Source organism: Salvia hispanica, chromosome 4, assembly GCF_023119035.1.
Source record: "Salvia hispanica cultivar TCC Black 2014 chromosome 4, UniMelb_Shisp_WGS_1.0, whole genome shotgun sequence".
Lineage (NCBI taxonomy): Eukaryota > Viridiplantae > Streptophyta > Magnoliopsida > Lamiales > Lamiaceae > Salvia > Salvia hispanica.
The window spans coordinates 7,387,642-7,405,582 of record NC_062968.1 but is presented as its reverse complement, the minus strand read 5'-3'; the positions used below and the strand labels follow the sequence as shown (position 1 = coordinate 7,405,582).

Sequence of the window (17,941 nt, the reverse complement as noted above, 5' to 3'; positions counted from 1 at the left end):
TTTTCTGCTATGGACTTAATTAATTAATATCTTATTTATTCCAAGAGAGGACTCAGCAAGAAAATCTTATTTATTGTTCATAGAGTAATTAAACTCCAACTAGCTAGGTTCCGAATAATAAAACCTTATTTCAAGCTTCTCTTGAGGATGTTATCAAACGAGACTCACCTCGCGCATGATTCAACATAATAGCAATCCTAACACCGCTAGATATTAATCACCACTACCCAATATACCAGGCTTATTGGGTTGCGAAAAACCCGCACCATTTGGTAAGTCAAAGTAGTGCATAATCAATACCGTATGCTCAATGCTAACGTACATTGATTAAGAAATGATAATTTACAAGACCTCGTCTTTCAGTGCAACCTTTCACGATAGGTAGTCTAAGCCTATCTAGGTTGTGAAATTCTTCTTTTCTTTGTTTAGAACTGACCGTGTTACCTTAAAGTGAACGACGCCCACAACCGGTCTACTAAAACAAAGACTTAGACTTTGTTAAGTTACTTATACATTTAAACATGTAATAAACATCCATTAAATGTAAAGCATAACAACATTATGGAAAAAATAATCTGTTTATTCCTTTGGAAAATAAAATAAGAGTTTTAACAGTATTCAATCACTCGAAAGTTGATTTCTAGTATACAAACTCTAACAGTTTCATCCTGTTTTCATGACCTATTCCGTGTTCTTTCGAGCCCTCGTCAGAAGTAAATTCTCAATTTCTATGGGTTTTATTTGATACATGTAAACCATTTAATCATCAAAATGGACAGGTTAAGTTCAATGGAACTTTGTCATTGCTTTATTTCGAACCAATTGTCAATGATGAGATTTGAAAGTGTCGAGCTAGAAATGTTGTTCTTGTTTCCTTGATTAAGTTTGGAGCCTTTCCGATTAAAGACATTCTTAGTTGTGCTTCTTCGAGTTGAAATCAATTTCTATCCAAGTAAGGCTGTTTGATCAATTTTCGAATTATTGATACTAGACTCAAGGAAATGTTAGAGTTGTGATTTTCAGATACACATGAGGAATATGTTCTTATGGCCAATCACGCGTGGAAATTTATACACCAACTATAATCGTCGACATAACCAATAAACGAGACGTTAGATATTCTGCAACAACGAACTACCTGCCACAAGCTGCTAGAAGATCGAACTTAAGCAATAAACTCTTGAGAAAGGAAATATGTTTACGAGTAGCTGATGATCAATGCATGAATAACGAAGCGGAGAATTTAGATATTTGTTATAATCGGATACTTGGAGAAAAGATGATGGAATAGTTTCTTGTTAGCACTAGACTCGAGATCAAAATCGTTATAAGAGGCGATATGGAAACTTTGAGAAAAAAGTGAGAGTTTGAAGAAATTGGTTGAAAGTAGATGCGAAATGTTATTTGGATACTTGTTTATTCTGAAGTTTGCATGACTTTTAATGTGATAATTGTTGATCTATAAGATGTTAGTGTCTTCACCAGTGGGTGGGACAATATAGATATCCCAAACATGCTCGAACATAGAAATTGTATTAGGAGAGCTTAAGTTAGTCGCTCACGATCTGCAAGTTATGGAAATGGGAGATATCGACGTAATCCTAAGAATGGATTGGTTGACCGCAAATTTTGCGACAATTCGTTGTAAGGAGAGACAAATATCTCTACAAGCTCCGGGAAAGGAACCCATCGTGTACCATGGAATCTCGATGAACCGGCAAACCACTATAGTCTCTGCGCTACAAGCTACCGCAATGATACGAAAAGGGCGTCCTGCATATCTCCATATCTCGTCTATCTCCACTAAGAGGAGAAGGAGGAAAGGAAAGTGGAAGACATCGCTGTCATACGAGAATTTCCAGACGTTTTTTTCGACCTCGAACCAGGAGCCGCACCTGTGTTAAAGGCACCGTATCGAATGGCGCCTAAAGAGTTGGAAGAACTCAAGATACAACTTCAAGAGCTTATGGACCTAGGTTTCGTTATGCCTAGTGTCTCACCGTGGGTCGCACCAGTGCTTTTCGTCAAGAAGAAGGATGGGTCGATGAGAATGTGTATCGACTATAGAGAGTTGAACAAATTGACCCTCAAGAACAAGTATCCACTGTCGAGGATAGACAACCTGCTTGATCAACTCCGAGGAGCCGGCATGTTTTCAAAGATGGACTTGAGGTCCGGATACCACCAGCTGAGAGTTCAAAGGGAGGGTATACCGAAGACCGCATTCCGTACAAGATATGGTCACTATGAGTTCGTTTTGATGACGTTCGGTTTAACGAATGCCCCAACGGTATTCATAGAGTTGATGAATTGAGTATTCCACCCGTTCTTGGATAAATTCATTTTAGTCTTCATAGATGACGTTCTAGTCTACTCGAAGAACGAGAGGGAGCACGAGGAGCATCCACGAATTGCTTTGGAGACGTTGAGGACCGAGAGACTATATGGAAAATTCAGCAAGTGCCAGTTTTGGCTGAAAGAAGTAAAATTTCTTGGACACATTGTGTCGTCAGAAGGAATACGAGTGGATCCCGCCAAAGTTGAGACTGTACAACAATGGAAGTCGCCATCGACACCGAACGAGATTCGGAGTTTCCTCGGATTGGCAGGATACTACCGAAGGTTCATTGAAGGATTCTCCAAGATAGCGAGACCAATGACCCAACAACTCAAGAAAGGAGTCAAAGTAAATTGGACCCCGGAGTGTGAAGCGAGCTTTCAACTCTTGAAGGATAAATTGACCACCACACCAGTGTTAGCTGTGCCAGAGCCTGGAGTGAACTACGTAGTCTACACCGACGCTTCGAAGGTTGGACTAGGATGCGTGTTGATGCAAAACAACAAAGTGATCGCCTACGTGTCACGACAATTGAAACCACACGAGTTGAACTACCCAACCCACGATTTGGAGTTAGCAGCAGTAGTACATGCCCTAAAGATTTGGAGGCATCAACTCTACAGAGTTAGATGTGAAATCTTTACGGACCACAAGAGCTTTAAGTATTTCTTCGAGCAGAAGGATTTGAACATGCGACAAGGAAGATGGCTCGAATTAGTAAAGGACTACGATTGTGGCATCAACTACCACCCTGGCAAAGCAAATGTAGTGGCAGATGCTTTCAGCCGTAGAGACCATTCGCAACTAGCTACTTTACTGACAGAAGAGGAAAGTTTGATATGAGAATATAGTAAATTGCGATTAGAAGTGGTAAGGGCACCTGAAACAGTGGAAGGACGAATTTCCACCTTAGTGGTTGAACCAGATTTGAAAACGAGAATCGTTGCAGCGCAACAGATGGATGCGAAACTGGACGAAATCCGAATCGAAGTAAGAACCGGTGAATCCGTAAATTTTAGTGAGGAGTCCGACAACGCCCTCATCTTTGAAGGAAGACTTTGCGTGCCCAATGATGAGGAATTTAAGAACGAGATCATGAATGAAGCTCATGAGACTCCATACACTGCTCACCCTGGAAGCACGAAGATGTATCAAGACTTGAAGAAGTCCTTTTGGCGGAATGGCATGAAGAGGTATATCGCGGCATTTGTGGAACGTTGCCTAGCCTGCCAACAGGTGAAGGCCTTACATCAACGACCGCATGGAAAATTACAACCACTGGAGATACCCGAGTGGAAATGGGAGCACATCGCCATGGATTTCGTGACGGCCTTACCAAAGACCCTAAATGGGAACACCGCAATTTGGGTGATCATAGATCGACTTACCAAGTGTGCGTACTTCATACCGATTCCTATAACCCATGGATCGAGCAAGCTGGCGCAGATTTACATAAAGGAGATTGTGCGATTGCATGGAGTCCCAGTGACAATTACGTCCGATCGTGACCCGAAGTTCACTTCAAAATTTTGGATTAGTCTACAACGCGAGCTTGGAAAGCGATTGAATTTTAGCACGGCTATTGAGAGCCGTGGTACTCGACCGCGGTGGAAGTTGGGAATCCTTACTACCGCTGATTGAATTTGCATATAACAACAGCTTCCAAGCAACGATCAACATGGCGTCGTATGAAGCACTATACGGAAGAAAGTGTAGATCACCGCTCTACTGGGATGAAGTTGGCGAGCGAAGGGTACTCGACAAATTCGTGTGAGAATGAAGGAAGCCCAGGACAGACAAAAGTCATACGCTGACGTCCGACGGACCGACTTACAATTTCAAGCCGGCGATAAAGTTATCCTCAAAGTTTCCCCGTCGAAAGGGATAACACGTTTTGGTGTTAAAGGAAAGTTGAAACCGCGTTTTATCGGACCTTATGAAATTCTTGAAGAAATAGGACCTGTAGTCTATCGAGTGGCGCTACCGCCAAGCCTTGGGAACGTGCACAACGTCTTTCACGTATCGTAGTTGCGAAATTATGTGTTCGATCCGAAGCACGTAATTCACTACGAAGAAGTCGCGCTGAATTCCAACTTAAGCTACGAAGAGAGACCCCAGATGATCTTGGACCGAAAGGTTCAGAATTTGAGAAATAAATCCATTGCTAGAGTAAAAGTACTATGGAGAAACCACGAAAATGAAGAAGCCACGTGGGAGCTTGAGGATAAGATGATGGAACTGTACCCGGAACTATTTCCATGAAGGTACCAAATTTCGAGACGAAATTTCTTTTAAGAGTGGTAGAATGTAACGCCCCACTTTTTCGAACCCTAATTTTCAAGACATAAATTTTTTTGCATTAAATGCTTTTAATGCTACGGAGTATGTGGATTAATTGATGATTGATTTAATTGCATGTTTTCTTTGTGACCTAATTGCGTTTTGGAGTTGAGATTGATTGAATAGTAAAAAATGTGGAAAATATGACGTGGCTGTTGAAAGGTCAATGTGTTGAGAATATGAGGTGGAAGTAAAAATGCTTGATTTTGTGTGAATACTTTGATGCGGAGTAATATAATTGTGGCGAATTATTTTTCCAATGGATGAGTGAGACGAAATAGGATTTTCATAAATATCCTACACATATTATTGGAATTTTCGACCCCTATTATTATTAGAGAAGGAATCCTATTTTTAATGGATTTAATTATTTGTTTGGGATAATTATCCAAATTAAATCCAAAGTCCAATTATTCTTTAATTCCTCTATGGAATTTTCGAAACCCACCTTATTACATGGAGATTTTCAAAAATCACCTATTTATGGGAGAAGGAATTATTTTATTATATTATATGATCCCTTATTTATTCTCTTCCATGAATAAATATAAATATCCTAGCATACCTTGCCATATCCTATTTAATTTAGGAATTTAATTAAATTCCTTGTGGAGAGGAGCTAGAAATCACGCCTACTTCCTATTTATTTGGGAGGATTTATCATTTTATTCTGCTCCGTGATATTTTATTCTACTCCGTGAAATATCAAATTAAATACTACACCTATTTAATAGGCAAAAATTGCATATCTCTCTCCCATATTCACGCTACTTTTACTTTCTTCTCTAACTCCACAATATTTATTTAATTAATTGTGGAGAATCAAATCTTGGAAATTATATTATTTAGGAGATCAAATCTTGGAATCTATCTCTATAAATAAGGGAGGAAAACCTAACCCTAGCCCCACTACTTCACGCCTCCTCCCTCTCTCCCTCACGCAATTTTACTCTCCCACTCTCTCTCAATTTTTCTTCTAGTTTTCTCCAAGAGTTCATCATCTTTTGAGAAGAATTCAAGTTGAAGCCTCAAGAATTATTGAAGAATCAAGATTCTACTTTGTTTCTACCGATCGTTTTTATCAAGAAGATGTATTTTGATTTATCTTTTCTCATCTAACCGATTAATCGGTGTTCTTGAACCCTCATGCATATAGATCGAGTGAAAAGGGGAAACCAATTGATGAATGGGATGCATGTGTGTGTGTGAGGATCGTGCGTGTGTGTGTGCATGTCTCGGTGTGTGTGCGTGTGTATTTGTGTGCGTGCGTGTGATGTGTGTGGTAAAACACTCATGCATGACATGTTCTGATGATAGATCTGGAGTTGTAGTGCGAATAAAAAGTGATATGATAATCATGTCTTGATTTTGAATGGTGATATTAAAACGAATTGATGGGAAAAGGGAAACGTTGGGGACATGCATGATTTTTGAATCAATGATTGAGACTGATTTGTGATACACATAATTTAAAGGTGATAACTCGCGCTCTCAGCGTGATAGCAAAGGGAAGAGAATACTTGCGATCTAAGCCGTCGAGGTGGGCTTTTCTTTTAAAATAAGGACATCGTCCTAAATCTTTATTGATGAGAATGAAATCTGTGTTATCATGCCGTGATTTGTTTTGTCGCGCCTATCCCTTGTGGCTATGCCACTATTGATTTAATCGAATTCGGTCTAGTGACCTGGATTTCGGCCGCATTCCTTGTCATGTAGAATAAGGATATGGTAAACGTCGATGTGAAAAATGGTTGTGCGACCGTGATTTTGGATAAAGGAAATATTTTGGTGCCTCGGGCATTTCTAAAGATAAAACCCCGATGGACACTTGAAAATGGCATGATAACTGATATTTGGATAAAACTATTTTCGGCACGAGTCCACTGAATATGTTTATAGTACTCAGCCCTGCATGTGTTTTCCCTATGTGCAGGTTGAGTGTAGTTGTGTCTTCATACATGGCTTCACCCTTCTCTTGGATGCTTCCGCTGAAACATGAAACTTATTATCGTTTGTTTGAGTTTGAAACTATTTGACCTTTGTTTAGAACCTTGAGACATGATACATGTTGGATTATCTTAAAACCTTGTCATTTTGAATATTAATTGTGATAGCCCTTTTATCATTGAATTTCATTGCTAAGGCATTATTCTTCCCTTACTTAACTGTTCATTAAATACTTTGGTCAAATCCGTTTAAATGAAACCCTAGCCTATGTTCTTTGTTGCATTTAAGTCCGCCTAGGTAGCGATCGTCGTATTTATTATACCCTAGAAATGCGGTCGTTACAATCGCAATAAACATGTTCTCCACACAATAAATATTGAGTATTTTATTCAATTTAATTCTTTTCTTTGAGTTTATTTTCTTATGTGTATTTAGTACGTGCCTTAAATAATGCATTTTTTGCCTATCTCTAATGCCTTTTGAGTCTGGTATAGGATTAAACATAGATTGAGAGCTCTATGGCTAAAACTTTTCAGGGGTAGTCTAGGGGATTATCAAGGGTCATTTGGTTTGGAAGTTAGTCTTACATCTATTGCACTATGAACTTTGGGCAATAGGTGAATAACATAATGAGTAGAGATTAAGAGCCATGTTTTGTTTATCCTAGTCATATAATTTCCTCGATTGTGTTCAGAGAGTGTAAAACAGACAGTACAAAATGCATTAAATCAATAAAAAATTAGTATGGAATGGTTACTGATAGGGCTCATTACAAGCATGGTTTTGTAGGGTTTATTTCACTAACATGGCTGATAATAGTCGGAAAAGTGGTGAATTTGAGTGTGCAAGAGCTGTAAAGTGTAGAAGAGGCAAAGTGCATGAATAACTTGATCAACTCGGAAAAGAAGTGAAAAATGGCCAGAAGTGAAGACAAGTTGATCAGTTGCGTACAAGCAGTGAAGCCTGCCTAGCCGACAAGTTGATCAAGTGGAGTTCACCACCTGAGATAATGAGTCAAGACATGATGGGCTTGCCCTAGGGATTTGGGCCCAACATCATCATATAAATGTGGAGAGAGTGCACACAAAGAGGAGTTTGACACCATTGTCATCTTCAGTCACCTCAATTTCACCTCATAGCATGGAGTAGGAAGTTAGCAGCAGTCGGAGTCGTTGTTTCCACCTCAACTTTCATCTTTTCTTCCTTGTCAAGGAAGGAGGGACCTGGATCTGCCTAGAAGTCTTCGTAGTTTTTGTTTTTGTTGCACCCCGAGGGATCGAAACAATTTCTATTATGCTTTTAGTTCATCTTTTCCATAGCTTAGTTGCTTTTAATGTTTTCCTCTTAGTCACTACTCTAGTTATTTTCTCGTTGTTGATCGTGCTGGGGTTTGGTGCCCCTTGCACAGCGGAAGACTTGTACAAAACAAATAAATCAGATACTGATCTATTTGACCGATTATGCGATTAATCAAATCACATGTTATTCAGATAATTGCATGCTGGAACGCAAATAATTCATGCTTAAAGAAAATAAATCCTAAACATGAATACTACGGTTTAGAGTTACCGATTTGATTCTCCAAAGAATTGTCGATTGCTCGCGCCTCCTCCACGTGATGATCTTTAATGCTAGACCATGGATCTTCTAACTAGTTCCCGAACTGTATCTCGATATCAGGGTGGGCTGAATCTTATCAAAATACTAGTACAAGAATAAAGAAGACAGAAAATTCCTCACGGAGGAGGAGCTGAAAAATCTCATGGAGGAAAAATCGTCCCCTTCTGTAGAGAGAGAGGGAGGTTATATTCAAGTAGGGAAAATTAATAATTATGTGTATTTTATGTTTCCTTTATTCTCCTATTTATATAAAGTTCCTTTTGGGCCCAGATAGGAATTTATGGACACCCCAATTAGCTTTTTACTAATTAAATTGAACCCACAATTTAATACAAGCTTATATTGGAATATTACGAGCAACCACTACATAAGTAATATTGACCTCCCCATTCAAATCCGAAATTACAAGTAATCCGGGTTTCCGTTATTTATATTATTTATTTCTCGTGCTTAAGATATAAATATCCATTAATTAATTAATGTCTGCTATGGACTAAATTAATTAATATCTTATTAACTCCAAGAGTAGACTTAGCAAGAAACACTTATTTATTATTCATAGAATAAAAAACTCCAACTGTCAGTTTTCCGAATAATAAAACCTTGTTCGAGCTCCTCTTGAGGACATTACACACCCCACGCACAATTGAACATAATAGCAATCCTAGCACCGCTAAATATTAATCACCACTACCTAATATATCAGGATTATTGGGTTGCGAAAAACCGGCACCATTTGATAAGTCAAATTAGTGCATAATCAATACCGTATGCTCAATGCTAACATACTTAGATTAAGAAATGGTATTTTATCAAGACCTAGTCTTTCAGTAGATAGCATAAATACACGTTTTGCTGTTAACTCCGTTCAGTGCTATACCATACCAATGTCATCTTATTTCAGTGAGGCTTAGAAATATGCGGACTGACATTGCAACCTTTCACGATAGGTAGCCAAAGCCTATCTTGGTTGTGAAATTCTTCTTTTTCTTTTTCAAAGCATTGCATAGATCTGACCATGTTACCTTAAAGTGGACGACGCCCACAACCGGTCTACTAAGCAAAAGACTTAGACTTTGTTTGCTTCTTATGCATTTAAATGTTTATAAAACATCTTATAAATGCACAAGCAAACACAATGTAATAATATAATGATTCTATTCATACGAAACTGCTCGAACAATACTGAATTGGGTTAAACGTGGATTGTAGAATTTTTGCATACAAAAGCAAGATTCTATTCTCGCGAACTTGCTCGAAACATGCTTTTCAGTATACCAAACCTATCAGATCGATCTTTAAATCTTGTTTTGGAATTCTTTTTTACTTGTGTTTATTGCAGATCTTTTATGAAATGAAGTTTTTGATGCAAGTTGTGTTGGATCTGATGTTTTCTGTTTTGATTGCATTCGTTAATTTTAGTTCTACCTTGTTTGTGTTTTCCCATAGGTAGATTTACATTTTAGTAGGTAAACTTGCATGAAAATAAGGTAAATAATTTAGATCTGTCTTCTTTACGTCAAATTTACATGGATATGTGTTTATTTTTCTGATTTCCATTTTTATGCTATCTGCTTTTTTTTTATCTTATGTTGATGCTTTATACAGTTGCTTAGTGAAGGAGAAGGTTGTAGTTTGTTAGAATCGCAGTCTCTGTCACCTTTTTGTTGTTTACAGCTTTTTAGTAGTGCGGTTATTTTTGTGTCAGTGGTCCCATGTTACTTTTGCTTTTTCCGTTTTTAGTTTAGTTGATCAAGTCACTTGTTCCCTAGTTATGAGTTTTTTTAGTCTAGGTTGATCAGTTCAGTTTAACAAGTTGATCTGTTCCTATTTCTTAGTTTAAACTTAACCCACTGTATTGTGAACTCTGAGTACTTAGTCGAAATGACTTTTCAGTTACATATTATAGAACAGTCTTAAACATGTTAGGAATAGATCTCGTTTTCTTCAGTCAGTGTCCTTTTTCTTCTCGACTTTCCTCACTTTTGTTTTATTACATAAAAACTCTATCTGTCCTTCTATCTCTCACTCTTAATTGTTTTTCTAGCTTTTAAATCTACTAGCATCCATGTGGGTTTGATAGTTTTTTACTAATTTTGACGTTGTTTTCTTATATTTAGAAATTACTCCTTATGTCCCATGTTACTTAAGTCTATCCCATTCTGGGTGTGAAAGCTACTTGAACGTGCAATGCACATGTAAACTGCAATGGCCTAATCAAGTAGACACACTAGACTTAGTCACTTGTCATTGAGCATATAATCCAAGCATTGAAAACAATAACCCACCAGCTATTAATTACTAGAATATGGAAGTAAGGATCGATCCCACAGAGATGCATGAATTGTTAAAGTCTGTGGAATGACATTTTAGAAAAGGGTTGGCTGCTCCCTCGCATCAAGAGTGTGTTAAGAATTAAACTACTTATGTTTCAAATAAGAATGGAAGACTAAACTGATCAATTGCACTAGGTGAAAATAGACCGGCTAGATAAAAAGTTAAAAGGACTTTATACTGGTCCGTTAGACTTACTAGTAAAGGATGCTTGCTTTCCAAAGGAAACACAGAAGATTCTTTATCCAACATACGAACCAAGTGAAAATCAGATGTGACCACCTACCCCTAACAAATTAGGCTAAAACTTCTGCAAATAGACCAACAAACTAAAAAAGTAACTTTTGACCACATTTCTCTAATTGTCAAAGGACAGAAAACCTGAAAAGCTGCATGGTAAAACACTTAAAGTGGATTCAGATTTGATTCTGTAACGAATTTTCAACTACATCTTCTTCGAGTAACTAAATGAACAGAGGATTCTAACACGATAGACTAGCTTAAGCTTCAAAAAATAGAGCTTACTCATTTGCAACATAAAACTCAAAATTAAAGTTGAATTACTAGATCCACTCAAACTGGTCAACTAGAATGACACTAAAACAGAAATGAACTCTAATCATGCATCCAACTCGAAATAAATCTAGATTTAACAGACTTAAACAATTGACAACTACTCCAAACATCCAATCAAACAGAAATAAAATGCAATATCCTTAAAACCATCAGAATCTTCCATAATACGAAAGATAGGACATTATCCAAAACATCTGAACAGCGGAATCAACCTCAAGCAGCAAAAAACCAAAAGCTAAAACAATTCTACACTTTAAACTGCTTGAGGGATGAAACTGAATGTACAAGAAAGAAAGTAAATGATTGTATCTTCACTCCGAAAAGTGGTGGAACAAGCTAACTGCGATGAAACAGTTGTTTTGAACCGGCAATAGACAAGACCCCTCCTCCTTAGCCGTGAGGCAGAAAGCATTTTGGAACTTTTGAAGTGAGATGGTTAGAATTTCTGATAAACTCCCTGTATCCTTAAATGTTGATTCTCTTTTATAGGAATACTTCCATCACAAATTTCAAATTCCTAGGGTATCTTCCTTTATGCTTTGACAAATGTACCCTTGTGAGAGGGTGTCTCCTCATATTCCCTTTTACATTCCTTGAAGAGCCAAGGACATCATGATTTATCTACTTGATCAGTTGGGGCCGCTCTTCTGCTTTTGAGCTACATTTTCTCACTATGCACTCCTTTGGACCAGACTGCACACAACTTGGTCAAGTGGCACACCTGCACCCTTAACTCACAAATTTTTGCATTATCTTCACTCTAACTCCAACAAAATGTCCAAATATCAATGCATGAAACGTGTCTTATCAGGATACGTAGAACTCATGGTTTTGTAGGTTCAATTGGTCATTTGACTATATACTTGACTCCGTATTTGTCCAACACATTGTCCAACCATCTATTGTTGAAGTGAGATCCTCCATCTCTAATAAGAGCACGGGGTGTACCAAACCTACAAAAGATGTTTTTTCCAACAAAAGCAGTGACAACTTTATAATCGTTAGTTCTGGTTGGAATTGCTTCCACTCATCTAGAAACATATTCTACTACAAGTAAGATATACTGGTACTCTCCCGACTTCGGGAATGGTCCCATAAAATCTATCCCCCATACATCAAACAATTCTACCTCAATGATGGTGTTCATAGGCATCTCCTTCTTCTTAGATATTCCTTCCGTGCGTTGGCATTCATTGCATTGGAGAACAAAGCTAGCAGAGTCGCGAAAGATGGTAGGCCAATAGAAACCGCTCTACAAAATTTATATCGCGGTTCTTTGCACACCAAATGCCCTCCAGTTGGGGACGAATGACACCTCTCAACTATAGCCGTCCAATCCTCTTGAGGTACACACCTCCTAAGTATAGTATCTGCACATCTTTTGAACAAGTAGGGCTCATCCCAAAAGTAAGATCGTACATCTCTATAAAATTTCTTTTTCTGATAAGGAGTAAGATCGGGAGGATGTACCTTGGCTGCTAAATAATTAACAATATTAGCGTACCATGGAAAGGTGGCTTGAGTAAAGAAAAAATGCTCATCGGGGAAGTCCTCGTTGATTTCTTGTGATAAATCTTCTCCTTCCACCAGGTGTTCCAACCGTGACAAATGATCTGCTACCACATGCTCACACCCTTTTCTGTCCCTTATTTCAACATCAAATTCTTGGAGTAACAAGATCTATCGGATAAGCCTGGGCTTTGCATCCTTCTTTGCAAACAAGTGCCTAATAGCTGCATGATCAGTATAAACAATAGTTTTAGTCCCAACAAGATAAGCTCTAAATTTGTCAAAGGAATACACGATAGCAAGCATCTCCCTTTCCTTTCAGTAGTCGTATAATTAGCTTGAGCAGAATCTAAAGTTCTACTAGCATAATAAATGACTCTAAAAATCTTGTCCCTCTTCTGCCCCAAAGCTGAGCCAACTGCAATATCACTTGCGTCGCACATAATTTCAAATGGTTGGCTCCAATCTGGTGTGATGAGAACGGGAGCGCTTACTAGAGTTCTCTTCAAGGTCTTAAAAGCCTGCAAGCATTCAGAAGAAAAATTAAATTTCACATCTTTCTCAAGTAATTTACAAAGAGGTTTAGAGATTTTTGAAAAATCCTTTATGAATCTCCGGTAGAAGTCTGCGTGTCCTAGAAAACTTCTTACTCTCTTTTCATCGGATGGAGGTGGGAGTTTCTCAATGGCTGCAATCTTCGCCCTGTCGACTTCTATCCCTTTAGAAGACACTTTATGCCGTAGAACTATACCTTCTTTCACCATAAAGTGACATTTTTTCCAATTGAGAACGAGGTTAGTTTCTAAGCATCTCTGCAAAACCTTAGCTAGATTCTCAAGACAATGATCATAAGATTTGCCAAACACAAAAAAGTCATCCATAAAAACCTCCATCACTTTTTCAATCAAGTCATGAAATATAGCCATCATGCATCTCTGAAAAGTAGCAGGGGCATTACACAAGCCAAAAGACATCTTCCTATAAGCATAAACACCATAAGGACATGTAAAAGCAGACTTATGTTGATCTTCGGGAGCAATTGAAATTTGATTATAACTAGAATAACCATCAAGAAAGCAGTAGTAATCATATCCCACCTAATCTATCAAGCATCTGGTCAATGAAAGGCAAAGGGAAATGATCTTTCCTAGTGGCCGCATTTAACATCCTATAGTCAATGCACACTCTCCAACCTATAGCTACTCTCGTGGCTTTCATCTCTCCATCCTGACCGAACACTACAGTCATCCCCCCTTTCTTTGCTACAACTTGTGTAGGACTTACCCATTCACTATCAGATATTGCATAGATAATCCCTGCATCTAGTAACTTTGTCACCTCTTTTCTCACTACATCTTGCATGATAGGATTAAGCCTACGTTAGTTTTGCACACGAGGTTTATGCCCTTCCTCAAGTAAAATTTTATGTATACACGTGGTTGGGCTAATCCCCTTCAAATCGCTAATAGATCATCCTATGGCAGACCTATACTTTTTCAACACACACAAAAGCTTTTCACACTCTTTTTCACTCAAAGCAGCGGACACAACAACTGGAAAGGTGTTATCTGGTCCTAAAAATGCGTACCTGAGATGCTCGAGGGAGTGGCTTCAGCTTTACCTTTGGCGGTCCCCTTGGCTTCCCCACTGCTTTCTTCCTTTCTGCCTCTTCTTCGGGGGTGCGTAACGGCAAGAACGAATTCCCCTTTTGAGGGATTCTTTCCGGTAACACTTCCAATTCTGCAACTATAGCACACACATTAGCATCACAAGAAGATAAGTCAGCACTAGGTGTGAAAGAATTTATGAGACAAGATTCAAGAGGATCCTGGATCTGATGATAAGTGACTTCCACTTCTCCCTCACAATCGGTGACGACTTGGATGACACTACATTCTTGATAGCCTTCTGCTCCCTCATTTCCATGGAATTTCAGGGCATCGTAGATGTTGAATGTGATGCTTTCATCGTGTAACTTCAATGTCAGCTCTCCCTTCTTTACATCTATCATGGCTCCCCCAGTAACTAGAAATGGCCTTCCAAGAATCAAAGGCACCTTCTTGTTTTCCTGCATATCTAACACAACAAAATCAGCTGGGAAAATAAATTCTCGAACTCTTACCAAGACATCTTCCACTATTCCCATTGGTGTAGTTGTGCTCCGATCTGCCATTTGCAATGTGGTTGAGGTGGGGCGGATGTTATCAACATCAAGTTTCCTGTAAAAAGATAAAGGCATCAAATTAATACTAGATTTGAGATCACACAATGCTTTACCTTTCACATCATTCCCTAAAACACAAGATAAAGTAAAATTCCCTGGATCCTTGTGTTTAGTGGGTAATCCCTTTTGGATGATAGCGCTGCAGTTCTCTGTTAAACCCACTGTCTCGTACTTTCTCCACTTTCTTTTCTTGGCTACCACATCTTTCAAAAATTTGGCATAATTGGGCATTTGTTGTAGGGCTTCCACTAGTGGGATGTTGATGTGGACCTTGCTCATTGCTTCCAAAAATTTGGCAAACTGGGCGTCAAGCTTCTTGCTCTTCAATCGTTGAGGATAAGGGATGGTGACACTGCTGTGTGGTGGTACGTCTGACTGCTGCCTCTCGACCGGCGGACCGCCGCAATGGGGTATGGCGGCCGCCGGGACTTCATCAGTATCTGTTCCAGAATCTGTCTCGACCTCCTGGGGGTAGCTGGCGGGCCGCCGCACGTCTTCGACAGACTTGTTGCTGGGCGACTTTTCTGTCTCCCTTCTTCCCCTGCCTAGATCTCCTGCCTCCGGAGGTTGATATGTGGTCCCGCTGCGCAACTGCACCGCATGACACTTTCCTTTCGGGTTTATTTCCGGCAAGCTAGGAAGCATCCTCGGAGTGTGTTTGCTTCCTATGGCTGTGGCTAGGATACCAATGTTGAATTCCAACATCCCGACTTGAGTGACGAGGTTTTCCAATCCTCTTTCCAAGAAGCTTGTATTCTTTTCCAAATTCTCCAGCCTCTGATTCGTCACCTTTCTATGTTCGAGAACTTCAGCAATGCAGATTTCTAACAGATCCTCCCAATTGGAGCGGGGTTGATCCTCCATACCTGCACATATTTCAGAATAATTATCAGAACAGTAATCTTGTGCATCGTCGAAGTAATCAGAGCAGTTTGGGTCGTAGTATGATCCCCCATGCTCATAGCTATAGCACTCCTCGTAATATCCCCCTTGCTGTTCATCATAGTAACCATATGGATTCTCCACGCCTGTAGGAAAATCCATTAAAACAAAAGGAAAATAAAAATAAAAATAAAAATAAAATGAAAGCGATTAAAATCCAAAGTAGCAAAATTATCCGTTTGAAGATATCACTCCAAAGTGAATTGTCTTCCCCGGCAACGGCGCCAAAAACTTGATGCACTATTTTTTAGTACTAAATAAACCTGCAAGTATACATAGTATATATAGTATAGCTAAAGGTCAGTACCGGATATCGAACACGGGGAAAACAAACACAGACTGTCTATCTTCTACTAAGACTCAATTATTATTTGGAAAAACGAAAGATTTTGAAAACTTTTTGATAACTGAAAGCAACTCTAAGGCAAATAACAACTGATTGCAAGAAAATCACGGAGATAAAATATAGGGATAAGGGAATTCCAGGGAAGTGCGTTCACAGTTATTGTTATACATATTTCAAACTACAATACCCTAGCACAGTCATGCGATACAAACGCTGATTACAAGATTAGGGTTGTCAATCCTAACACGTAACTCTGAAAAGCTCCTAAGACCCTACAAAAGTCCTCACTCTCAATTAACAGGGCCGTTTTAAGGGAAGCTAACTGTAGCGTCTACGGATCTAACTCGCTAGAACTCTCTCACAGTTATGAAGCAAGTTATATTAAATCATACAAGATTGATTCACTCAATCATGCAGCATCAAGATTATTTAGGGAAGAAACAAGGTAAAAACAAAACGGATATTAAATAGAAAACTGGAATTGTATAACCAAAGTCGTTACTAACATATCCCTATAATCCTATGAGTTTAGTTACACATAGTGAAATAAGCTAAACACATAGATTGAAGGGAAACAATTTGAACATAAAACTAAAGCAAATAAAACTCGTAGGTTGAATCCTTGTCGTTCTTGATGTTCTTGAAATTCTTCTTCAACTCCTTGCGCAATTGAAGTACTCTAGCTTTTAATCTCTGTGAATTATTTTGCGAAAAGAAGCTTTATGTTTGATGAAGCTTGAGGTCCTATTTATAGGGGAAAGTCAATCCTCATTGTAGAAGGAAAAGATCTTCAAAATATGGTAAATCTTGTAGCAGATCTAGGGCTAATCGGATTCGCCGCCTTTCTCCGGCGGGCCGTCGCACCTTGGCCGGTGGTTGCCGCGTTGGAGTCCAGAGTCTCTGTTCCTTAGGCGGTGGACCGCCGCATGATTTCCGGTTGTCGCAGGACGAGACTCTTTTCCAATCGTATATTTTCGAGGTGGGCCGCTGCATAGCTCTGACCGCCAGGCGCCGGCGGTCGCCGTACAACTTCGCGGCGGTCGTCGGTCGCCGTCTGAACTCTAGAATTCCAGACTTTGCGTTTTGACTCCCTTTTTCGGCTCAATTATGCACATATCTCACAAAACACGTCAAAATAACAAAATAGATGAAATATGCAAATAATGGATGTGTAGAGTGACTTTGACATAAAAAACGGACCAAATAATGACCTTAAAATAGTGCAAAATCCGAGCGTATCAGAAAGGCATAGGAATGAGCCAATGGCGGAGCAACTCAACCGAGTTGACCAGGGGCCTTTTAATCCGAAGGTTTCTACTCGGCCGAGTGGAGTTTGACATGCTCGAATTTTGCATTGTTTTAAGGCCACTATTTGGTCCTTTTTGAGTATCAAAGTTGCATTATATGTCCATTATTTGCATATTTTATATATTTTGGTATTTTTGACGTGTTTTGTGAGAAGTGTGCAAAATAGAGCCTAAAAAAATAGCAAAAAGTCGCCACTTAGCCAGCGACCGCTGGCCACCAACGACCGTTGTACAAGTAGCGGTCCGCTTCGGAAAAATAGAGCTGAAAAGAAGAACACGTCCAGCAACCGCTGGGAAGTGCGCAGCGACCGCTCTGAGAGATCCAGTAGCTAGGGAATAATTTGCAGCGACCGCTGAAACAAGTGCAGCGACTACTTATCGAGAGATGAAGCTACATAATAATTTGCAGCGACCGCTAAACCATGTGCAGCGGCCAGCTGGGAAAACGCGGTGCACAG

General features: G+C 39.2%; 1 protein-coding gene across 1 annotated transcript; it reads right to left on the bottom strand.

Annotated features, from left to right (window-relative positions):
* Positions 1-12,835: 12,835 nt before the first annotated feature.
* Positions 12,836-15,932, bottom strand: LOC125220283. The gene is made up of 4 exons (XM_048122439.1): positions 14,253-15,932; positions 13,315-13,761; positions 13,042-13,185; positions 12,836-12,979 (listed from the first exon to the last, which is right to left on the bottom strand). The coding sequence occupies exons 1-4, from the start codon at positions 15,930-15,932 to the stop codon at positions 12,836-12,838; spliced, it is 2,415 nt and encodes an 804-aa protein (XP_047978396.1).
* Positions 15,933-17,941: the final 2,009 nt, after the last annotated feature.